General features: G+C 42.0%; 1 protein-coding gene across 2 annotated transcripts in view; it reads left to right on the plus strand.

Annotated features, from left to right (window-relative positions):
- spns2 (SPNS lysolipid transporter 2, sphingosine-1-phosphate) overlaps positions 1-23,420 on the plus strand; it is a 136,116-nt gene extending 112,696 nt beyond the window's left edge. Inside the window, exons 11-13 of one of the 2 annotated variants that reach the window (XM_014195820.3) lie at positions 2,364-2,527; positions 9,240-9,286; positions 20,046-23,420. In XM_014195820.3, the coding sequence (XP_014051295.1) occupies positions 2,364-2,527; positions 9,240-9,282 (207 nt within the window). In that variant the 3' untranslated portion in view covers positions 9,283-9,286; positions 20,046-23,420. The remainder of the gene's footprint in view (positions 1-2,363; positions 2,528-9,239; positions 9,287-20,045) is intronic. The other variant, XM_014195819.3, reaches the window with a different exon arrangement.
- The last annotated feature ends 2,495 nt before the right edge of the window (positions 23,421-25,915 follow it).

A 25,915-nucleotide genomic window follows, 5' to 3' on the forward strand; every position in this document is an offset into this window, starting at 1 on the left:
ACCATGCAAAATGTAACCTATCATACTAATTCACACAGAGCGTCTCGGATTTATGTATAGAATAATACAAAATGCTCTGAGACCAGGTTGCTGTGATTCACACAATTCCCCAGACATATCATCCCTCCCTGAATGTCGCCAACCTCCAGACCAAGGAGACCAGGCCCAGAATGCCCTGAATGCGTCACCATGCAGCGACTCCTCTATCTCCTCTATCTCTGACTGGCCCGGAGGTTTAGCAGGCCGGTGTGATAGGCTCATCATGACGCACTCTACCAACCCACAACCCTCCTGCCTCCACACCCGCCACCCCCCACCACAAAAATGAACAGAGTCTGCAGATCTGAAATCACGGGAAAACATTTCAGCCGTTCATCGCTTAGCAACTACAGAATAAAGCAGCCTTCAGCCACCCACTTGGTGCAGAATTAGGTTTTTACAAGTACTTGTGCTGCCCAAGACCCAAATATTAGACCTGCATTAGAGACATGCCCTCAGAGGATCGTGAACCGAAGCAGCCACAGTGCATTGCCTTTGTATATTGATGGAGGTTGTGTGTTAAAATGAACTGGGCGCCCACTGTATCCTGCAATGCTCGTCCTTCTTATTGAGTGACAAGCCATTCATCCACAGTATATAGTCCCCCTTGTACCAGCACGTAGGCCAGAGTGGCTGACAAATACAAACCATAGCTTCAGGGCTTCAGGGAGGAATATAATGAACTAGTGTAAAGACACATGTAACTGTGTGTGTGTGTGGTGTGTGTGTGTGTGTGTGTGTGTGTGTGTGTGTGTGTGTGTGTGTGTGTGTGTGTGTGTGTGTGTGTGTGTGTGTGTGTGTGTGTGTGTGTGTGTGTGTGTGTGTGTGTGTGTGTGTGTGTGTGTGTGAGTGTTTGAGAGAGAATGTGTGAGTGAGAGTGGCAAATGGCCAGAGGCAGAGTGGGTGGCGATGTAATGTCAGGAACAATCTCCCTGCAATCTTGCAAGAAATGCCTTGTAATGGATAATTTGACATGCACTATGTATTTTTTGCCCACGCATACAGTCATACACTCTCGCATGAACATGCACACTCTTATAACACCCACCTACACTCTTTCTTTCTCGCCCTCCCTCCCTCCCTTTCTCTCTTACACACTCCTGCCAGCACTTCTCCCCTTCCTAGGGAGACACTGACTATGCTGAGAGAGAGAGAGAGAGAGAGAGAGAGAGAGAGAGAGAGAGAGAGAGAGAGAGAGAGAGAGAGACTCTGCAGCAGGAGGAGCCTGTCAGTCGTCACAGGGAATACCTCAGCACTAATCTAGTCTCTGTAATAACCACCAGCCTCCTGCCTGTCTGTCTTTACCTTTTTCAATTCAATCTAACTATTTATCCTCTCAGGGGAAATTAAGAAAGGCAAGTCAGGGAACCTGGGCTGTCAGGGCAGGAGTGAGTGTCCACAGCACTTTGAGGAACACTGGCCAACCTGCATGCACAGTTTGTGTGTGTGTGTGTCAGCACTTTAGTAAGACTATCTCCCAGCTGTTGTTTTCTTTAGCACATTGCGTGACGGACCAGGGCAACACTCAGCTCTGGAGAACTCTACTCTACTCTAACCTTGAAATTACTGAATACGCTGCTTGGAATATCTACTCTTATAGACATTGGTGTGTATGTGTGTACAGAAAATGTTGTATGTGTGTTTTGTAACATTGCCTCCTTTTTGTGTTTGAAATATTAATTGGTTAAGTGTGTTACTTTACATTATTGATTTGCCTAATGGGTCGGGGACGATATGTATGGTATAGCCCTGTAGCCTGTAGCAGTCAGAGGAGCTCATGTAACTCACTACTACTGTAGCCTTTAGCATCTGTTGCAGGATCTGAGCGTGCTGTCCAGAGATGAGCTTTTTTTCTGCTTTGATAACTTTACATAAGACTCAAATGAATCTCTTGCTAAATGAGTCACACACACTGTAATTATGCAACGCACTATAATGGTAACAAGCACTAGGATTGATGCAGAAACGTTACATGCCGGTTTCCTGGACACAGATAAGCCCTTGACTAAAAAGTATATTAAATGGAGATTCGTAGTACAGGAATAGGGCTTCTCTGGATCTGGGAAACCGGCCCGAATAGTAATATTAGTGATCACTATTGGTGACTTGGAAAGACACAACAGTGTGCATAATGTCTATAGCATATTCGTATTCCTTTACTGTTGTCTTTCTCTCTCTCTCTCTCGTGTCGTGTGTGTGTGTGTGTGTGTGTGTGTGTGTGTGTGTGTGTGTGTGTGTGTGTGTGTGTGTGTGTGTGTGTGTGTGTGTGTGTGTGTGTGTGTGTGTGTGTGTGTGTGTGTGTGTGTGTGTGTGTGTGTGTCCAGATATCGGACGCCCTCCAGAAGAGCTACACTAGGTCGGTGCTATGGCAGTTCCTCAGTTTGGGTTATGCCCTCATGCTCTGTCCCTTCGTCATCGTCCTGGGTGGCATGTTCTTCCTGGCAACCGCCCTCTTCTTCCTCGACGACAGGGACAAAGCAGAGAAACAGTGAGTCTCTTTTCGCCCTGCTTCTGTATAACCTAGATTACATTGAAATTTTAAGCATTTCGTAGACACTCTTATCCAGAGCGACTTACAATCAGTGATTCCTACAATAGGCAAAGCAACCTCATATCACGATCATTGCAAGTTAGTAAATCCATAATGTTTTTTTAGGAAACGTTATTGTAAAACAAGCGCCTTACATCTGATCATCTTTCTCTGTAAAGCTAACTTTCATCAAGGTTTTACATGTCCATTCATGTACCATCCATAATTCTTCTTATTTGCTTTATTTCTCCAACATGTCAAGTCTGCTTTTTGGGGTATACACTCCCCACAAGGGGTACAATAGACACACACATCAAAGTTTCATTTATATTTTGTTTGTCCATTCTGTAAGAAAATCAAGTTGTGATTCCGCGTGGAAATGTAAAGTCTGTAACGCTTGAATCGCCCAGAGGGGTAAACAGAGATGAAGCGATCAGGGTCAGGGGAGAGAGATTGTTCCCAGCTTTATCCTTGACAAAAAAGGCTAGAGTCAGCTGGGAGCAGCAGACAACGACTAGACTCTCTCATTGAAGCAATGGAAGTTCAAGGTCAACCGCAGGACTGCAGGCATTGTTAGCAGAAAACGATACCCCATTATAGTGAATGGAAAAATTACGATCTTCGTGGTCAATCTTCATCTAAAAAAAAAATTACAATTTGAAGTCAATCATGGTACCAAAAACTGCTTTGAATACACCAGATGTACAGTACCAGTCAAAAGTGTGGACACACCTACTCATTCAATGGTTTTTCTTTATTTTTACTGTTTTCTACATTGTAGAATAATAGTGAAGAATTAAAACTATTTGATCTGGCCTCCACAATCACCTGACCTCAACCAAATTGAGATGGTTTGGGATGAGTTGGACCGCAGAGTGAAGGAAAAGCAGCCAACAAGTGCTCAGCATATGTGGGAACTCCTTCAAGACTGTTGGAAAAGCATTCCAGGTGAAGCTGGTTGAGAGAATGCCAAGAGTGTGCAAAGCTGTCATCAAGGCAAAGGGTGGCTACTTTGAAGAATCTCAAATATAAAATATATTTAGATTTGTTAACACTTTTTTGGTTACTACATGATTCCATATGTGTTATTTCATAGTTTTGATGTCTACACTATTATTCTACAATGTAGAAAATAGTAAAAAATAAAGAAAAACCATGGAAATAGTAGGTGTGTCTAAACTTTTGGCTGGTACTGTATGTCCTTGAACCGATTAATTTTAAATCGCACACAGAAGTTAGTGCTGGCTTGAAATTTACAGAATGGTTACCTGGAGGAAAATAGGGGAGGGTCTTGCTTTTCAATTTCAGTCAAGGGGAAGGTTTAGTTTTTTTTTTAATCTAGTCCAGGGGAGGGTCGTTCAATTGAGGAAATGTCAATATCTATCAGTGTTTTAGAATTAGTTGTTTATTAGGCTATGCGTGCCCAATGCTGCCCCTCATCGCTGATTCTCCGCAGGGTGCGCAATAACAGGTGCGCCTATAGACTATTTAGTGTGTTATCAATCAAATGATCCAAAGCCTATAGGCTATAGTGTACAAAGTGCATGCTTGGAGAACCACAGAGCAAAGTTAGTTTCTAGTACACTGCTGGGAAGGTGTAAATACAACTAGGCTTTATTACACACTGTAATGGATATTCCAACCCTGAGCCCTGGCCTGCTCTGCTCTTTCTGATCAAAAACTGTTTTGTGTGCTGCCTAACCAATGGCTGTGCTGTGTAGGCCTACGGTGGCAGTTCAGAAGGAGAGTGAAAGGCTTCTTCCAATTTTGTCATTTTTGTACTTTCTTGCACGCGGACTAGCCTATAGGCTATGTCATGTTCAGTTTGAGAAGGAGAGCGCAAAGATGAGAAGGAGGACCTGAGGCCAACTTTGATAGCTTGCTACTACTATAATTAATTTTATTAAAATCAATATGTTTCTTGCCAATGATGTATGACAAAAGAAAAACGGAAAAAGATGTAGAATTGCACGACTACCCACAACCTTCTGGCCTGCAGCCCTGTGTGCTATCAAAATTCCTGCGTTGGTTGCCATGTAATGCTTACAGGACGAAGAACAGTTTCTAAAACTGCATATCTAAGGCTCTGGTCTGTCCAAAAAAATGTGTGTAAACGGTAGACATGTTCTCTGCTATTCACTTTGTTTTAATTATTATTTTGGGTCTCTTTTTCAAGCGTTCAGGGAGGGTTTAGGTAAAATATATTTTGCTGAAGGGAAATCGGACCATTTCAGATAAGTCCGATTTTCTCCATGTAACCCTTATTATAAATAACGTTCACTCCCGCATAAGGATCATTTAGTTGATAATGGCAGCCTACAGTAACCCGGTCGGCCTTCAACTTGAGTTACTCAGTGAGAAGGGGCAGCACTGAGCTAGCCTGCAATTTCACTTCCTGGAGTAGCTCAAACTGCGCATGTTATGTCTCCATGAGATGCCATCTTAACCGACTTCATTTGACTTCAATTCACTATTGAGTCTTCACATAGGAATGAATGGTGTCACGTGATCAATGGCTTTGTCCATTCATATATGCAGTCATTGGCTGGGAGGGAGAGGATGCTGCAACTCTTTACCTTAAACCTGTAGGCCATGCCAGGCCTGTCAAACAAGATGCAGAGCCAGAGAAAGCGGGAATAACTAGTCAGTTGCACAACTGATTGTATTCAACTGAAATATTTATTTATTTAACCTTTATTTAACCAGGTAGGCAAGTTGAGAACAAGTTCTCATTTACAATTGCGACCTGGCCAAGATAAAGCAAAGCAGTTCGACAACATACAACAACAAAGAGTTACACATGGAGTAAAACAAATTTACAGTCAATAATACAGTAGAAAAATTAGTCTATGTACGATGTGAGCAAATGAGGTGAGATAAGGGAGGTAAAGGCAAAAAAAGGCCATGGTGGCAAAGTAAATACAATATAGCAAGTAAAACACTTGAATGGTAGATTTGTAGTAGAAGAAAGTGCAAAGTAGAAATAGAGATAATGGGGTGCAAAGGAGTAAAATAAAATAAATAAATACAGTAGGGGAAGAGGTAGTTGTTTGGGCTAAATTATAGATGGGCAGATTTTTCCACTTTGCTGGCTCTGGGATTTGAACCAGTAACCGCACAACACTCATAACTGCTAAGCCTCTGAGGTCTCCCCCTGAGAGTCCCCTGGCCAATAGAAACAATGTCGCTATAGTGCCCTCCACTCCACCCTGTCAGCTAAAAGAGCAAAGTGCTCTGTCCATCCGAAGCAGAGCTGACCCAAGCTGTTCCACAAGCCATCACATTATTACACTTTGCTTACTTTGCCTTTCATGAGCTACCACCCCTCATGTTTTTAACGCCCAAGCATTCAAATTCTCCAACTCTCTTTTCAAACAAAAACACAGCAAGCACACACATACCTTGATGGCATAGCACTGTGGCATCTCATACCCATACAAGGTCAAGACAAACAGTCATCCACTCTTTTCGGGTGCTGCTCTAAAATAGAACGGACTTCTATTTTAGCGCTTGGCAACGCAGACGCTCGTTGGCGCGCGCAAGCAGTGACCACTTACGTCACGTGCGCGAGCGTTGAAAAATCAATTTACACATACATGTTATTCAATCATTGCACCCACACTGTTTGCGCACGCCAATGAGCGTCTGCATTGCCAAGCGCTAAAATAGAAGTCAGTTCTATTTGAGACGCTGAATGCGGTGCAAGTCCTGCCTCTCCCATCTCCTCATTGGTTTATAGAAGCATATACCCACGTGCCATCTCCTCATTGGTTATACCCACGTGGGTGATTGAAAGTTGAACTGAGGTCGGTCAGTGGGTCGGTTGTGGTTGTACACCTTATGATGAAAGTTAGATGCCAATCGCCATTTAAAGTCCAAAGAAGAAAAAGCCTGGAAGGAGGAGAGATGACTAGAAATGATTCGGTTGATCGTTTTATGTGTGGATTAATTGTCAGAGTAGAGGACCTTGTGCGTTTCAGGTAAAATAACAACTCAACGTTTATATCCCAGTACAAATTAGGTAGCAACAGCAAGCTAGCTAGCTAAATTGCCATAAATGTTTAATGCTTTTCGACCTGTCCCCAAATTCATATAATTGGTTCAGACTTTGTTTTGATATTTCAACCTGCGTGTCGTAATCGCATTTGGTGTAGGCGGACAACATCAATTTGCGCACGATGGCGGACGCACGCGCTCATCCGGTTTGGGCATGGTGTAAGGAGGAAAATGACTTTTCTAGGAACATGGTTCAATATGGTACCAGTTAAATTAGACCACGTCCATCCAGGGTTGCGGTCAATTCCATTTCAATTCAGTCAATTCAGGAAGTAAACTGAAATTACATTTCCAATTCTCTCCTCGATGCTTGTCTATGAATTGACCCCAACCCTGCTGTATACTGTAGGCCACCATTACAGAAGGACTACTTGTGTCCAGGGACATACTTGGATGATATGCAGCTCTACCTACAGTGAATATACTGTCCCACCACCATCACCATGTACCACCGTGCTTCAGAACTCTCGTCATGTTACAGGTTACAATTAGCCTCCCTGTTCTGCAGAAGCCTCTCTCTATATAATCGTTAGATTATAAATAGAGTTCATTCATGAACCGTATACAGTGTATGTATAGCGTGCTTTATAGAGTAGGGCTATTGATTTACCAGTGCAGAGGGGTTCTGACTGCTAAACTTCAGCAGTAGCAGCACTCTTATGGAACACTCTGCAAATAGCACTACACAGATAACAACAACAGGATCCTCAAAAAACAAGGACTTCGGTTATTCCTAGGGCTGTCCCCGGACAAAATGTATCTTGGTCGACCAAGAGTAGTCTGTCCTGTCAAAACGTGTGTTTTTCCATATATAGACACATCCTAGGTCTTTTAATCAAATCAACTATATTCACTGAGCTTGTCTGATGATTTAAGCACACTGTTTGATTAAATAATTAAGACACACAAATGACTAGAGGGAGTCCGACCAGCAATTGATTTGATTGTGCCGGGCCGGGCTCAGACTTGCTGTGCTAAAAAGAAAAAGACAGCGAGTGACTAGCACCCGTTGTCTCTCTCTCCTCCCTGCTGTAGCGACCGCAACAGAACATCAAAGTGTTAATCGCGCCGTCCGTGTTGCTGAAGCTAAAACATAATTACAGCCATTTCTGACTGAAAAGTTCTGTTACTGAAATCCCTCATTTGTGAAGGAAAAACATTCCCTTTACCCTCAACCCTTGTTCTCATTACGTGACACATGTATGCATTCCATGCGGATGACCAATAGGGCCTGACCTATAGGATATCATAATCACATCAATAAATTGGTTATAACAAACTCTGAAAACCGCAACAGCAAAATGGATGCAGGGGACGTGACAAATAAACTTGAAACTGGGGAATGGTTGCTCATGAGGTAAAGGTGTGTGGAATAAATTGGAATAGTTGGAATAGTTGTGGAAAATTATGGACATCAAGAAAAACAAGGTAAGGAGCAAGTGCTGCGTGCATATTATGTGTGCGCCAATTCAACAGTGCACTGATTTATTTCAGAACCGCGGACAGAGACGCAGGAGAAAGCGCATTTATTATAAAATAATATTAGTTTTATTAGTGTTGCACCATTGTTCTTATGTAATACAACCATATACAATTTCAGTAGCACATGTCTTAGAGTGATGGACTGTGCCATCACCACGGCCTCCACAATGGATTAGTCCACTCAGGCGCGAATCAGACCGGTTCCTTGTACACCATGATATATTTGTATTTTTTTGTACAACTGCTCAACTAAAGAAATCTCGGTTTACCAACAGCCTATCGACCAAACAATCGACCAGTGGACTAAATGGGGTCAGCCCTAGCTTTTCCACATTCACAAACAAGCTAGCTATATATATATAACAGTCCGTTCAAGCTCAAATGCCCCATGATTTACACATTTTCTCCTGACTTGACAATTGCAGCCCTTTTTCTTGTACGAGTCTGTCCTTAAATATTCTGGGATATTTTTAAAAGGCAAGAAGCAGAAGGAGTGGACTCACTGGAGCAAGACTCTGTCTATTCCTAGGTTGTTAGCTTTTTTGGGCTGAGGGGAGACCATTAATAGCTCAGCTAAGGCACACAGATGCCCCCACGCATTCACATACACACATTGTTCACTAACTTAGACTTACACACTCACACACACACGCAGACACACACGCGCAGGTGCACAAATACACACACATGGCGTGAGAGCTCATTTATGTCCTCTGCCATGGTTGGCCCTGGCATAGCTTGGCACATCAGTGACTCCTCGTGAGTACAGTACGGGGCCCGGCTTAACTCACTTCTGGGATGACTGCCTGAGGAGGCAAGAGACCAGATTGTCATGAAGTGTGCATTGAAGAGAGGAGAAAGGGTGCAGACTCCAAAAGACATCAGGGAGACAGGGGGCATGTGAGGAAAGAAAGTGTGAGAAGAAGGCGTGAGAGACAGAAAAAAAATGAAAAAAAGGGCCAGCAAAAGAGAGCGAAGCATAGTGTGGCAAGGGTAGTTATATTAGTCCTCCATTTTATCCTCATATACACACACACTGACATGTTTTTCGGCCTACCTCTGGATGTTTAACTGAGCTGTATGTGTGGAGTCTGTGGATTGTTCCTGACTGTCTTCTCTGGTCTGTTCTCAGATTGGCAGCAATGACGCGACCACCCTCCTCAGTAAAGGTATGACAAGGTACTTTTATATCACTCTGAGTTTGTGTATCTACCACTTAAGAGGTTAGATGTCAATTAAGTTTATCATCCGTAATTATTGGGACAGTGAAACATTTGTTCTTATATTGGCTCTATACTCCAAACGTTTGGATTTTAAATCAAACAATGACTATGAGGTTAAAGTGCACTGTCAGCTTTAAATTGAGTGAATTCTCATCCATATCGGAGGAACCATTTAGAAAGTACAGCACTTTATATACATAGTCCCTGCCCAAAAGTATTCAGACAAATTCACTAAAATGTGTATTAAAGTACTAAAAAGTTAAGTATTTGTTCCCATATTCATATCACGCAATGACTACATCAAGCTTGTGACTCTACAAATTTGTTGGATGCATTTTCTGTTTGTTTTGGTTGTGTTTCAGATTATTTTGTGCCTAACAGAAATGAATGGTAAATAATGTATTGTGTCATTTTGGAGTCACTTTCATTGTAAGTAAGAATATAATATGTTTGTAAACACTTCCACATTAATGTGGATGCTACCATGATTACAGATAATCCTGAATGAATCAGGAATAATGATGACTGAGAAGGTTACAGACGCACAAATACTGTATAGCCTAGGCCTACCGTTGATATGGCGCTATACAGTAGGACTGACAAATTTGAATATGTTTGTATGCACTGCAGGTAGGCCTATGTGAATAATGCAAAGCATTATGGCAAATGCCTCACAAGTAGACCATTAGAAATCTTTTATGGATAGACTACTTGGCTAATGCATGGCCAGTATAAGAAAGGCACCAGACACATTGCCGTTGAAACAGCTTTTGTGATAGTAGGGTAATGGTAACCTTCTAAGGGCAATTTTTTTTTATCAAACGAAACAGAAGACAATCAATTTTTACAGGAAAATAACTAAATTGTTCTAAATACGAGTATCAGTGGATTATATCTACATTTAGGGGGTTTTACGCATCCCAAATAATAATAGGAGCTGGCAAAAATAATGTACAATATCCTACATACAAAAAATTGGGATGTCCGCTCACTGTTTACATTTTAGTCATTTAGCAGACACTCTTATCCAGAGCGACTTACAGTTGTGAATGCATACATTTCATACATTTTTTTCCCCCTTATTGGTCCACCGTGGGAATCGAACCCACAACCCTGGCGTTGCAAACACCATGCTCTACCAACTGAGCCACACAGGACCTGTTTTGATGCTGCTCCTAAACTTGATATTATTGGTGATTAAGATTTATTTCAAAGCGGTCTTGCGAGCCAAACCCTTTATTGATAGTCTTGACTACTTGGCAAATGCATTGGGCAGGACAAAAAAAACTGTCTTCACTGAGAGGGGATGGGGTATGCTTGTTTTTTAATCAAATGAAACGAAATGGTAAAAATACATGTTTTTTTATGTTTCTAAACACAAGGTTTACCGGCACAAAAAGCACATCTCTCTTGTTCCATGTGTATATGGGCACTGTGCCTTATGGGTAGATTAACCCTAACGTAACATGCGTAAAAGAAACACCTGAAACTAGATCCCCTACTCACTGGTCTTAATGTGAAGGAAAAAAACTGTTGGGGGAGGTTCTCTTCTACACTGTTCAACCAATGTAGTAAATGTGGAGGAGGAGTTAAGATGGAGTGTCGCCTTGTTAATGTGGAAGTCTTGTTAAATTTGGCTCTCTTTTAATTTCCCCTGAAAACCAGAACATCCAGTTATTGGGGACTTGGGAGAAGCTACAGGTGGATAGGATGCGCTTCCGTTGTCAAAATCCATGTCATAACCAACCGGGTTACTGCTAAGACCAGCTTTCGGTTGGTCTTAAATATCCCCACCACCGCTTACTGAAATTGACACTTTGGTGCACGTTTTTTAGGACACACCTTAAATATTGCCACCCCTCCCACCTCGTATAAGACAGGTAAATGACCAATTCTGGCACTAGGGTTTGAAAATAGAGTGCCAGCTTTAACAGGTCGAAATTGCAAACAAGTGTGTGTTTTACAATTGCGCTGGCTTAACGCCAGATGTGTTTGACTGTTTAAAAATTGAAGTAACTTTCAATCTCCAATAAGAAAATAGTTTTTCCTTCTAACTAACCACAAGTTGTAGTGCCCATAAGACACTGGCTCAATGCTCTACAATCATCCTTTAAGTGGGAGACTTTGATTCAATGGTCCTTTGAAAGAACTGGGAATATTGGAGACTTTAATTATCCTTAGAAAGCACTTTCCCCTAGTTTCCATAGACCTTTTAAATGGCGATAACATTCATGTTGAAAGTGATAAACATAATGATGTCGTCGTATTGATCTTTGATGTACCTCTTGGTTCCTAGGTCTATTGTGTATATTACGGAATGTCGTCGAGGAGTCGTCAGAACATTATTGGCCTTGGTACCCTCCCTCCTTCCTCTCTTTATCACACACACACACACACCTCCCTCCTTCCTCCCCTTATCACACTCAGACACACACACCGCTCAGCCTCTCACATTAATTATCAAATCCCCCGTCCCGTCCCCCAAAAAATAAACACACACACAGGGGAAATGTTCTGCATTGCCAACTCTTCACAGCAGGACAATGGGGAGGTTTGGGAGTAACCGACTAAAAATAACAAGATTAAACCCTGACCCACTGATTGGCAAAGATTTGTGTTTCATGTTATTGTGACTTGGCTTTTCAAGGTTATCGTGTTTATACATGGGGTCAAGAATGTATCTATCCCTTTGTGCTCCTGTCTCGGCTAATTAACCTCATTGCTTGCTTGATACTAGCTCCAGTCAAATGTATACAGTTGATGTCGGAAGTTAAAGTCATTAAAACTCGTTTTTCAACCACTCCACAAGTTTCTTGTTAACAAACTATAGTTTTGGCAATTCGGTTAGGACATCTACTTTGTGCATGACACAAGTAATTTTTCCAACAATCGTTTACAGACAGATTATTTCACTTATAATTCACTGTATCACAATTCCAGTGGGTCAGAAGTTTACATACACTAAGTTGACTGTGCCTTTAAACAGCTTGGAAAATTGCAGAAAATGATGTCATGTCTTCAGAAGCTTCTGATAGGCTAATTTACATCATTTGAGTCAGTTGTAGGTGTACCTGTGGATGTATTTCAAGGCCTACCTTCAAACTCAGTGCCTCTTGTGGACCTCCACAAGTCTGGTTCATCCTTGGGAGCAATTTCCAAACGCCTGAAGGTACCACGTTCATCTGTACAAACAATAGTACGCAAGTACAAACACCATGGGACCACGCAGCCGTCATATCGCTCAGGACAATTATGTGAATATATTGAAGCAACATCTCAAGACATCAGTCAGGAAGATAAAGCTTGGTTTCAAATGGGTCTTCCAAATGGACAATAACCCCAAGCATACTTCCAAAGTTGTGGCAAAATGGCTTAAGGACAACAGAGTCAAGGTATTGGAGTGGCCATCACAAAGCCCTGACCTCAACCCTATAGAAAATTTGTGGGCAGAACTGAAAAAGTGTGTGCGAGCAAGGAGGCCTACAAACCTGGGCCAAAATTCACCCAACTTATTGTGGGAAGCTTGTGGAAGGCTACCCGAAACATTTCACCCAAGTTAAACATTTTAAGGCAATGTACCAAATACTAATTGAGAGTTTGTAAACTTAGACACCTGAAACCCCACCTCTTCAAGGAATACCTGGGATAGGATAAAGTAATCCTTCTAACCCCCCCCTTAAAAGATTTAGATGCACTATTGTAAAGTGGTTGTTCCACTGGATATTATAAGGTGAATGCACCAATTTGTAAGTCGCTCTGGATAAGAGCGTCTGCTAAATGACTTAAATGTTAAATGTTATGACCCACTGGAAATGTGAAAGCTGAAATAAAAGCTGAAATAAATAATTCTCTCTACTATTATTCTAACATTTCACATTCTTAAAATAAAGTGGTGATCCTAACTGACCTAAGACAGGGAATTTTTACTCTGATTAAATGTCAGGAATTGTGAGAAAAAAATATGCTCAGTTCTTTGACGTGGTTCTCCGAAGATCCAATTGTCAGAACGAGTGCATTGAAGAGAAAGTTGGAACACAGTCCATGCACAAAGTTAACATTGGTTCCTGAGTTACGGAATGCAATATTTCGAACATGTTGACCATGTCTTTTGTGTACAACATGAATTTTGTAGGCTACACCAGACAAATTGCAGATCAAGGAGGGGAAAGCGGCAGCAGAGTACCGAGCAGCAGCCATGTAGGCAGCGAAGTGGGAAACCACTTTGTAAAAATATCCATATCTTTAGCAATGGCAAATCAGGTTTCCAGAAAATTCGGAACCACAGCCACTCCGAAAAAAATGTAACTTATTTCATTAGACGTTACTGTTGCCGAGTCCATCAAGGAAATCCACCAATCGATTCACACAGTGCTTTTTACATACATGATTACATTGTGCATGTTCATTTAATACAGTCATTATTTTTTAACATCCCTGGGATTTGAACCCACAACCTCTTGGCTCACAGTCTTCCAATCTTCCCACTACACAACCATGTCTGTGTCAATAGCTGTTTTCACCTGCACTCCTACAATCTCAGCTCTGTTAAAAGTACACTCAAGAAAAGCATTTTTTTTTTTAAATCATAGTGATTAAGGAGTAACATTAAAAAAGAGTAATATGCCCCACCAACATCAGACAACTATACAGAAAATTGCTGGAACAAGTAAAACAAATCAATGAGGCGAGTATAGTCAGATTAACTTATAATTGGCACAGACATGATGGTGTAGCAGAAAGATCAGAATACTGTGAACCAAGAGGTTGTGAGTTCAAATCCCAAGTGAGGACAATAGTATTTAGAAATGCATGCCGAATGTAAGTTGAAAATATTGCATGTTAAAAGCCCTGTGTATGTCGATGTCCCTAAGCCAGCGTTTCCTGTCCTCAGGACCCCAAGGGGTGCATGTTTTGGTTTTTGCCCTAACACTACACAGCTAAATTAAGAAAATTAACACTGGAGTGATAGATGTGCAGATGATGATGTGCAAGTACAAATACTGGTGTGCAAAAGAGCAACAAAAAAAAGTAAATAAAAACAATATGGGGATTAGGTAGGTAGATTGGATGGGCTATTTACAGATGGGCTGTGTACAGCTGCAGCGGTCGGTTAGCTGCTCAGATAGCTGATGTTTAAAGTTAGTGAGGGAGATATAAGTCTCCAACTTCAGCGATTTTTGCAATTCGTTCCAGTCATTGGCAGCAGAGAACTGGAAGGAAAGGCGGCCAAAGAGATGTTGGCTTTGAGGATGACTAGTGAGATATACCTGCTGGAGCGTGTGCTACGGGTGGGTGTTGTTATGGTGACTAGTGAGCTGAGATAAGGCAGAGCTTTACCTAGCAAAGACTTATAGATGACCTGGAGCCAGTGGGTCTGGCGACGAATACGTAGCGAGGGCCAGCCGATGAGAGCATACAGGTTGCAGTGGTGGGTGGTGTATGGGGCTTTGGTGACAAAACAGATGGCACTGTGATAGACTGCATCCAGTTTGCTGAGTAGAGTGTTGGAGGCTATTTTGTAAATGACAGCGCCGAAGTCGAGGATCGGTAGGATAGTCAGTTTTACGAGAGTATGTTTGGCGGCGTGAGTGAAGGGCGCTTTGTTGCGAAATAGGAATCCAATTCTAGATGTCATTTTGGATTGGAGATGTTTAATATGAGTCTCGAAGGAGAGTTTACAGTCTAGCCAGACACCTAGGTATTTGTAATTGTCCACATATTATTAGTCAGAACCGTCCAGAGTAGTGATGCTAGTCGGGCGGGCGGGTGCGGGCAGCGATTGGTTGAAAAGCATGCAGTTAGTTTTACTAGCGTTTAAGTTAGTTGGAGGCCACGGAAGGACTGCTACAGCATACATACATGGAATTGAAGCTCGTTTGGAGGTTTGTGAACACAGTATCCAAAGAAGGGCCAGATGTATACAGAATGGTGTCGTCTGCGTAGAGTTGGATCAGGGAATCACCCGCAGCAAGAGCGACATCGTTGATATATACAGAGAAAAGAGTCGGCCCGAGAATTGAACCCTGTGGTACCCCCATATAGACTGCCAGAGGTCCGGACAACAGGCCCTCCGATTTGACACACTGAACTCTATCTGAGAAGTAGTTGGTGAACCAGGCGAGGCAGTCATTTGAGAAACCAAGGCTGTTGAGTCTGCCGATAAGAATTTGGTGATTGACAGAGTCGAAAGCCTTGGCCAGGTCGATGAAGACGGCTGCACAGTACTGTCTTTTATCGATGGCGGTTATGATATCGTTTAATACCTTGAGCATGGCTGAGGTGCACCTGTGACCAGCTCGGAAACCGGATTGCACAGCAGAGAAGCTACGGTGGGATTCGAAATGGTCCGTGATCTGTTTGTTAACTTGGCTTTCAAAGACTTTAGAAAGGCAGGGCAGGATGGATATAGGTCTGTAACAGTTTGGGGCGAGAGTGTCACCCCCTTTGAAGAGGGGGAGGACCGCGGCAGCTTTCCAATCTTTAGGGATCTCGGACGATACGAAAGAGAGGTTGAACAGACTGGTAATAGGGGTTGCAAAAGTGGCGGCGGATAATTTCAGAAAGAGAGGGTCCAGATTGTCTTGCCCAGCTGATTTTTACGGGTCCAGGTTTTGCTTCTCTTTCAGAATATCTGCTATCTGGATTTGGGTGAAGGAGAAGCTGGGGAGGCTTGGGAAAGTAGCTGCGGGGGGTGCAGAGCTGTTGGCCGGGATTGGTGTAGCCAGGAGGAAAGCTTATTGAAATTCTCGATTAATGTGGATTTATCGGTGGTAACGGTGTTTCCTAGCCTCAGTGCAGTGGGCAGCTGGGAGGAGGTGCTCTTATTCTCCATGGACTTCACAGTGTCCCAAAACATTTTGGAGTTAGAGCTACAGGATGCACATTTCTGTTTGAAAAAGCTAGCCTTTGCTTTCCTGACTGACTGCGTGTATTGGTTCCTGACTTCCCTGAAAAGTTGCATATCGCGTGGACTATTCGTTGCTAGTTCAGTCCACCAAAGGAAGTTTTTGTGCTGGTCGATGGCAGTCAGGTCTGGAGTGAACCAAAGGCTGTATCTGTTCTTAGTTCTACATTTTTTGAAAGGGGCATGCTTATTTAAAATGGTGAGGAAATTACTTTTAAAAACAACCAGGCATCCTCTGAGGTCAATATCCTTCCACGATACCCGGGCCAGGTCGATTAGAAAGGCCTGCTCGCAGAAGTGTTTTAGGGAGCGTTTGACAGTGATGAAGGGTGGCCGTTTGACCGCGGATCCATAGCGGATGCAGGCAATGAGGCAGTGATCGCTGAGATCCTGGTCTGTCATTGTTTAAGAAGTGGTAGATTTCTTCTGTGTGGGCTATTTCTATGCTTAAGTTTCGTTTTTGCATCTTACTTTCGGTTTTATACACGATCTTCAAACAGCTGAAAATACAATATTTTTGGTTATGGAAAAGATATTTTGATTAATGCATAGTGCATCATTAACCATACTTTATTCATATTACTTTAATAAAATATTTCAGTTGTGTGAGTATATTACATTTGTTTTATTTGATTACTTTATTATTTCATTCCAAGTCATCTCATCTCTATAGATGTAACGGCTTGTCTGTGGTGTGGAGGAAAGAAGCGCAGGAAGCAGCGAACACTGTGTGGTAATTTTAATAAACCACATGTACAAAATAAAAGGTTTCCCAACAACAGGGAAAAACACAAACGACAAGCACAGTCGCACAAACCTCAGTCGACACACAGAAGGACAATCCCGCACAATAGAGAGCGGGCCAGCTGAACTAAATAGCCCTCTTAATTGACTAACTCAGGGCAGGTGAGACAACATAAAAAAAGGGAAAAACAAAAAGGGAATCGTGGTAGCTAATAGGCCGGTGACGACGACCGCCGAGCGCCACCCGAGCAGGAGGGGGCGCCATCGTCGGTAGGAATCGTGACAATAGAGCTGCGGCCTATCCTGTCTGACAAATCACTATTTTAGTAGTTCTTTAAAGTAAATAAGGCATAATGTTATGAATGCTGGATACCAACTATCAATCACTTAGAATAGATCATGTATTTTCAGGTAGAGATGTATGGCGAAGCAACTGCTTTCTATCCCTCTTGATCGCACGTTCTTTTCTCTTCTCTCGTTCTTCGTGCCCACACAGATCGGACAAGGAACGCAATAGATTGTGGTCACTGAAGTTAATTACCACGTTTTCTGCACTAAACTATGTAGAATATTGGCTTGTTGGAAACTACAACACCCTACTACATCGGGCTAGAATCGATTTATCGCTAGAGAAACTGCACGTTGAGCTCCGAAAAAATCTGAACAAAATGGAATTCAAATAATTGAAGCGACATAGGTCAATTAGTTGTTTAAAAAAAGACAAATAACAGACATTTCAGTTCATCGCTCAACACTAGAGATTAGATAAGCATGGATCCAATTAATGTCTCCACGGGGGTAAAGTAGTGTGGACGACGATAACCACAGAGGGCTGTGGGTTCACATCGACAGCTAGCTAGCGCTTGTTAACCCACAGAAGAATACATGTTATAAACTGTCAAAATTTCACTGTTAGATTTGACAGCAGGTTTTTTCAGCATTCGCTCTCCCAGTTCCACCTTGTGGTTGACCATTCATTCAGGTGGTCGATTTTTCAATGCAGCTCCAAACGTCCCCTCTATTCAAACCTGTTTTTGCAGCTGTAGACAGTGAATCCAGACTGTATCTTTTTCTCCATTCAACAAAAGCCTTGAGTACTCAACAGGGTTCTACTGGTTGGGTTTAGGGTCCAGAGGGTAGAGAGAGAGGCATAACCACAGACCACACATACTGTAGTAGTAGTACACTCACCCCAGCCCCAGTGTGGTCTACCCTCCATCGGGCACCAGACCAGACATGAGGCCAGGGAAGGGGCTCTTCCTTCCAGTTAATGTGGGGGTGGGTAGGTGAATTTGATCCACATGTCTGCCCTCCTAGACTCTTGTTGACACTGTTAAATGTGGCAGCCAAAAAGAAGCCAGCACATGCACAAGATTTGGTTCTGTGTGCCAAGATACCGCCCTCCTAGGGTGTCTTTTCATAATGTGTCTATCTATACTCATGACTACCAAGCTGTTTTGTGGGTCTAAGTAGTGCAGCCTATCCATTCTGCCCAGGCACGCCAACCCTGGTATTGTAGCCAGTCAAGCCTAGCCAAACCATGCTGGGTGTATGCAAACTATGCATGTAGCCAGCCAAGTCAAGGCATTCTGTGTCTATTTGCTGCCTCCCAACCTCCCTTTGCCATGATTTGCATCCTCCCTCCTGAGCAACACCCCCTCCAATTGGTTTGATTGCATTTTTTGGGCAGCACAGGCTGATCAGCATGTGTCCCTGCTTAATCTTCCTCCTGGTCACTTCCCCCCCATGTTCCTTCCCGACTTCCCCCCAAAAGAGCTTTGGAGAAGGTTCTAGTTTTGGAATACTGCTGTAGAATTCCACCACCATTCCACCACTCCAGACACGCTTCAGTAGGGCTGTGTCTAACAGAGGAGGTTGGTGGCACATTCATATTGGTGAGAACGGTTTCCATGTGTTTGATGCCATTCCATTCCCTCCATTCCAGCCATTATTATGAGCCATCCTTCCCTCAGCAGCCTCCACTGGTGTCTAATGCAAACATATCTTACACCTGCTAGTCTGCCTGTATCAGTTTTCAAAGCATCCTTTCTTTCCAGGGGAATGTTATTGCCAACCTCTTATTGTGTAAGACAATCATTGGAAAATAATTACCATAATAAAGCTGCAATTCTGACTAAGAGTTTTTGGCTTTGTGGCACACGTGCACACACACACACACACACACACACACACACACACACACACACACACACACACACACACACACACACACACACACACACACACACACAAGCACATTGTTCTCTGAAATCCTATAATCTTGCAGCGTTTAAGGTAATTACTCTGGTTGTGGATGGGAGGCTGGTGGTACTACGAGGGAAAAACAGTGGAACAGCAACCAGCCAAGCCCCCTACTCTACTGCTCTAATCCTATTGTAGTTCACAGCAGAGCGCTGGAGCATCCACACACACACTTCTCTAATTCAGTAGGGAACAACAAAAACAAACATTTTGGCTGAGTGAGACAGGTGTTATATCCCCCAATACATCTGTTTCAGTGTAGTAGGTTTAAAGGTGTTGATGTGGCACAAATTGAGGGAGTAAACACAAACGTGTGTTCATGTTTTAGCGTAGACTGTGGAGAGATCTATCAGCTGGTTATCTGGTCCCAAGTGTGGCCATGTTTTGGTGTGAAGGAGAGGTCCATTATTGCTGGATCATTCCCAGCAGGCAGCGAGTGTATCAGAGCAGAGCCAGGCTGAACCAGAGCCAGGCAGAGCCACCAGACAGTGTTTGTGGTGTTTAGGTTTGTATGGAGTGGAGAGGAGAGGAGTAGTGTGGAGGTCCATAGCTCCATAGCTGCTCCCAGTGGGGTTGGTGTATCGGAGCAGAGCCAGGCCGACCCAGAGCCAGGCAGGCAGAGCAGAGCCACCAGACAGATGGCCGAGCCGAGGAGCACTGGAGCACTAATTACATGGGAACATCCTGTGGGGAGGCCAGAGCCTAACCACACTCTCCATTTCTTCTTTTCTCTCTCTCTTTTCTGTCTCTCTCTTCTCTCTTTCTCCTTCGCTCTCTCTCTTTCTTTATGTCTCTATCGCTCCAGGTCTCCTGAGGAGGGGCCGTCCTTGGGAGGAAGCAGAGGCTCTGCATGCTGCGCTGAACGAGGGAGGATGAAAGAGAGAGAGAGAGAGAGAGAGAGAGAGAGGCAGCTGATCCACGTCTTTATACCCAAGCCATCCACCTTTAACTTCTTCGTCCTCACCACCCTCATCATTACTTTTCTTATTCAACATGTTGTGTGGAGGCTGTTACTGTTTATAACTGGAAAGAGGGAGCACTTTGTTTAACCCTATAGAAGCCTCTGTCACACCACTCCATGGACTGGCCAATCACACAAAGCAGTGTGCTGAAGCCAGCCAATCGGCTCGGCAGCTGATGGCTTCTGACCTTTTCGGGTTGTCTACTAAGAGCGAGTCACAGAACCACCTGGCCCCTCCCCCAGTGCTATACTACTGAATGCTGAACATGGACTTGCCCTATCTGTCTGTCCGTCCATCTGTCTGTATGTCTGTCTGTCACATGGCCTGTCAATCTGCACCAAGTGCAATATCATGACATTCCACCACACAGAGGTTCTGCACTGACTGCCGTCACTATAACAACCACCACAACCATCAAAAACAGGAAGTCACTTAAAGGCCAAAAAATGTAAAAATAGTGAACAAAGTCAGTTTCCCCATTTCTCTCTCTCCATCCACCATGACAGTCAGGTCTGATGATCCATCCAGCCAGCCTTAAGACTTTGAGCTTATACATTAATGACACACAGTGCAGGCAGGTTTCTTATTTTCTTTTCATCCCCCCTTCCGTGTTATATTTTGTTTCTGTCTTTTTAGCACTTATATTAAAACAGTGCCGGCCACACCGTACCATACTCAGTAAGTGATCAAAGATTTTTTTATTCTACTATGTGATTTTTTAATTATTTTTTTTATTTCACCTTTATTTAACCAGGTAGGCAAGTTGAGAACAAGTTCTCATTTACAATTGCGACCTGGCAGTGATGTTGGATATAAAACTGGAGGTTATTCTTGATTGCCTATGATTGTTTCAGTAGGCTTAAGGTGAGACCTCCCCAGCTCATTAATGAAAGGACACTGGAGTAGTACATGTTTTATAGTTATTCTAATGTAAATGTTTTTATTTAAAAAATATATATATGTAAATGCTCCATTTTAACCTATAGAAGCAGTTTTGAAGGGGTGAACGATATACTTGTTTTTACCCTGCTTTGAAGGGAGCAATGCATTCTATACAGTGGGAGAAGGAGCCTAGCATGCATTGGCCCTATCTGTGAACAATGTTCCTTTTAACAAATTTATCTCAGATGGTTGGATTTGAGGTTCCGGACTGGATACACCACCCACATTGAAAGAGAGTGACAGTGGCACCTTTTAATGGTGGATAAGATTCACTATCCCCAACCAGTCACAATAGCTGTCTTTGTGCACACACAGGGATTATTTTACCCCTTGAGGATATCCCATTCCCGGAGTTGAGGAAAGAAAAGGACACGTAAAAAAGAGGGAGCCTCAGTCGGTTGTAGTCATAAGTTAATTAGCCACAGAAATCAAACCCTTCGAAAGGCATCATATTGCCCAGGTTAAATTGGAGGAGTTTTTACCCTTGTTCACCCTCAAATGGGGGCTAGGAGTTGTGGCATTGGAAAAAAGCACTGCTTTCATAGGATACAGAAGGAAATACATGTTTTATCTCTGATTCACTATGTACACAATGGAGATGATGCTTTACTGCCTATGTCATATACTAATAGACCATTCTATGCATCAGTTTGGGCATCATATTTGACAGTTTGTGCAATATCATGCAATCTACTCTAACATAATATGTCAAAGAGGAAGACAATAATAATTTTTTAGGACGAATTCTGTACTTGACAACGCGACGAAAGCAACTTTTCTCCAACACACAACTCTACAAAAGGAATATGTGGTTTCATATTTTCTATTGAAAGGAAAGCACCTTGTAGAACTTGATGTGGAAATGTTGTGATAGATTGAATTCATTGGATAGGCTTTGAGATGGTTATTGTGTAGTAACGTATGGGTCTGGCTCATCTTGGCTTGGTGTGTGTGTGTGGGGGGGGGGGGGGGGGGGTCATGGGATGATGGATGTGTCTCTATTGCCAGTTAATTTGTCTCAGCTTCCCTCGCTCGATCTGTGACCCAAATGGTACCCTATCAAGTGCACTACTTTTGACCAGGGCCCATAGGGCTCTGATCAAAGTAGTGCACTATATAGGGTATTATTTCAGAAGCAGACATAAACTGTGAGGAGGAGAGCTCTCTGAATGTGATTCTATCCGACCTGATGTGTTTACTCAGCAACATCATCTTAATCAAGTTTCTTATCTTTCTTTTCTTTCTTTTATGGACTTTCTTTTTATACAAATTAGTTTTATATATGACTGCAATAGAGATATATAGCTATATTATTCAGCAATTTTAATATATTGTAAATGATGGCTTGGATGCAATGTATTTATTTGTTTGTTAATGAAGATTGAAGAAGAATCTGTAAAGGGAAGTTGATGTTTTAAGTATACTCTTAAGTATATACTTTATTGTCTCTTTGGGTTAAGAAAGGCTCCTACGTATATGTTCATCATATTGTATTGCAATGAAACAACACAATACCTTTTTACATCACTGAGAATCCTTGTGTTTACTGTGATCATGAATTGGATATCACACATACACGCAAACGCACAGACACACACGAACACATACACAGGGAACTGCATCGTTAACCGTTTTATAACCGAACTATTGTTCTATGCTCTATTGCTCAATGCTTCATTTTGTATTTTCAAGTGTCGCTTCTTTTTCTAGACCAACAAATCAAAGTATTTTGCACGTTAATTTTCATTTGATTGAGAAGGTGATATTCAGGGATTTATTTGTAACCCATAACTGGCATGTTGTTCTAGAATCCACTTCACACATTCTATAGAACTCTGTAGAACACTCTCGCACAGAACACTTTCATGCTGGCATTCTGTCTTAGAACAACAGTAGAGGGGCACATAGTTTTGTTTGGATGGGTTATGAATGGAGGTTCACACAATTCCAAATTGATATAATTTAGATCAAATATCCTTTAGAAGTAAAAACATAATTTGTATGGAGTAATTCTATTTGAATAATCACAGGAGTGATGTATTGAGAATGTGCTCTTTCTTGTCATACAAGAATCATGTAAAAAGAGGCCTATTTCTGATATTGAGCAGAAATCAGAGGTTATTTTTATTTTTAGAATAACTGTGTTAAAAATAAGTGAAAAAGAAAATACAAGCGATCAACAAAATCATTCTAGAACTTAACTGTGACACTCCCTCGGGGGGTGATATGAAATGTACACCTATATGTAAATGATCAAATAAACGTATTTAATCAAAGTGTATCACAGCGTTGTCATTTGCATCCGATTCTCGCGTTTCCTGTTTTTTTTTTTTTTTATCTTTGAAGATATATTTTATCTTTCAAAATATCTTTGACAGTGAAGGCAGATGACAAACAACAGTATAACCATTAAGAATCAGTTGAATCACATGAGTTGACTAGTCATTTCTCTTTTGAAGTAGTCAAATTAGATTACATGGCGCCATTTAGTATGAGCCAACATTCAGAACAGAGCCCAGAACCCTGTAAAGGCTCCCTCACACAGTTGTGTATCTAGAAACACACACCAGACAAGGAAGAGTAGACGGCCAGGACACCTGAAAGGAAGGTAATGCATAGGCCCATTTAGAAAGGACCCCAGGAAGGGGAGTGGGCCAAGGAACCTATTTTGCTATGGGGCAATTTTTTTCCTCTCTTTTTAGTGGGAGACAGACTCACAAAGGCTCGATTTTAATCATGGCCAACTAGGTAAGAGAGAGAGAGAGAGTATGGCTGAGTTTGGAGCATTGAATCAATGAAGCCTTGTATTGTTTAGTGAGGTGTACCAACCATGTAGCCAGGCAACACAGCTCTATGCTAAGGCACTGACAGAGATTCTTTGGTTCATGAGTTTAGGTAAGCCTGTGGTCATTATACTGTGTGGTTCAATCAGAGACACACGAGCTGAGATACAACACAGAAAGTGAACGTGTCAACCTGATGCACACAGAGGGACTTTTTTTCCCTATCTACATACATATACAGTGTCAAAACACAATATTTGCCTGGAAAGGGAGGGAGGGAGGGAGTAAAAGGCCAAACCGTTCAGTGTTGTATCATTTGCAGACATATTTCATTAGAAATATGTCAAAATGTTGACGTTCAACCATAGTATTTACATGTCCTTGACCGAAGGGTAGTTAGGATGACATATAGCTACAATAGGTTTCCTGTCTACATTAGGGTGTAGACAGGAAACAGAGAGACACACACAGCACTCCAGTCAGCTCTCCTGGAAATTCCATGTGTTCTTTTCCACTGAAACCTACAGAATATAATCCTTTGACAACACACTGAGTAATTTTAGGTACTGTGCAGTACACCTTGTCCACATCTGACTCTAACAAATACAAGTGTACTACCACACATACAATATATAGCTTACTCCACCAATATGGAATGGATGTGGTCAAAGGCCTGAGCAAATACCCACAGTAAAAAACAGATCCGAAATTCCAATTAGTTTATTTACCAAGCTAAAAATGAACATATCTTATGTCTTTGTTCCAACATAAATTTAGGTCACTCATAACACATTTTAAAAAGGTCTATTCATTTTATTACATAATATTATGTATTTTTACGTCAGTAGAATTACATATACTGACTTAACAAGGCAAAATCATTAGTGGCTTGCTTCCGTAAGCAGATAGGCTAATAGTATGGATTAACCCTGAGGGTTGGGAAGAATAACAGAACATTTTCCAGAGGTGGAAACATACCTAATTATCATACTTGAGTAAAAGTAAAGATACTTTAATAGAAAATAACTCAAGTAAAAGTGAAAGTCACCCAGTAAAATACTACTTGAGTAAAAGTCTTAAAGTATTTGGTTTTAAATATACTTTAAATATAGTATTAAAAGTAAATGTAATTGCTAAAATATACTTAGTGTTAAAAGTAAACCTATAAATAATTTACAATTCCTTATATAAATCAAACCAGGCAGCACAATTTGTGTTTTTATTTTTACAGATAGCCAGGGACAGACTCCAACACTCAGGCACAATTTATAAATGAACCTTATGTATTTAGTCTGCCAGATCAGAGGCAGTAGAGATGACCAGGGATGTGTGTGAATTTGACAATTTTCCAGTCCTGCTAAGCATTCCAAATTTAATGAGTACTTTTGGGTGTCAGGAAAAATGTATAGAGTAAAAAGTACATTATTTTCTTTAGGAATGTAGTGTCGTAAGAGTAAAAGTTGTTAAAAATATAAATAGTAAAGTACAGACATCCTCCAAAAAACGACTTAAGTAGTACATTAAAAAATGTTTTCCTTAAGTACTTTACACAACTGACATTTTCCAATGAGAGTGTTAACCAGACACAATAACAGAACTGACCGGAGACAAAGTGTACTCGCCAGCTAATGACTTGAGGATAGGTTGAGTGACAGCTCTCTAGTCCTGTAATCCAACACACAGTCCCTCCCTCTCATCCACAGACCATAGTTTGAGAGAACAGGCTTTAATGTAAGAGCTAGCGTGGGTCCAGGGGCCGTCCAGCCTGCTTTTACACAGAACACGTGAGGGACAGATACTGCATCACAGATTACAGTAATTACGCATCATTATCTCATTATTGATACAAAACCCCTTGAGGAGAGAAGAAAAACCCCTTGAGGAGAGAAGAAAAGAGAAGACCGAGGTCGTAATGAAAGATGAAAAGGAGTATTGCTGACCACCCACTCCCCTCCTCCTATACAGTAGACACAGGGTAATACTGTATG

The sequence above is a fragment of the Salmo salar genome, chromosome 04, assembly GCF_965601325.2.
Source record: "Salmo salar chromosome 04, fSalSal1, whole genome shotgun sequence".
In the NCBI taxonomy this organism is placed as follows: Eukaryota; Metazoa; Chordata; class Actinopteri; order Salmoniformes; family Salmonidae; genus Salmo; species Salmo salar.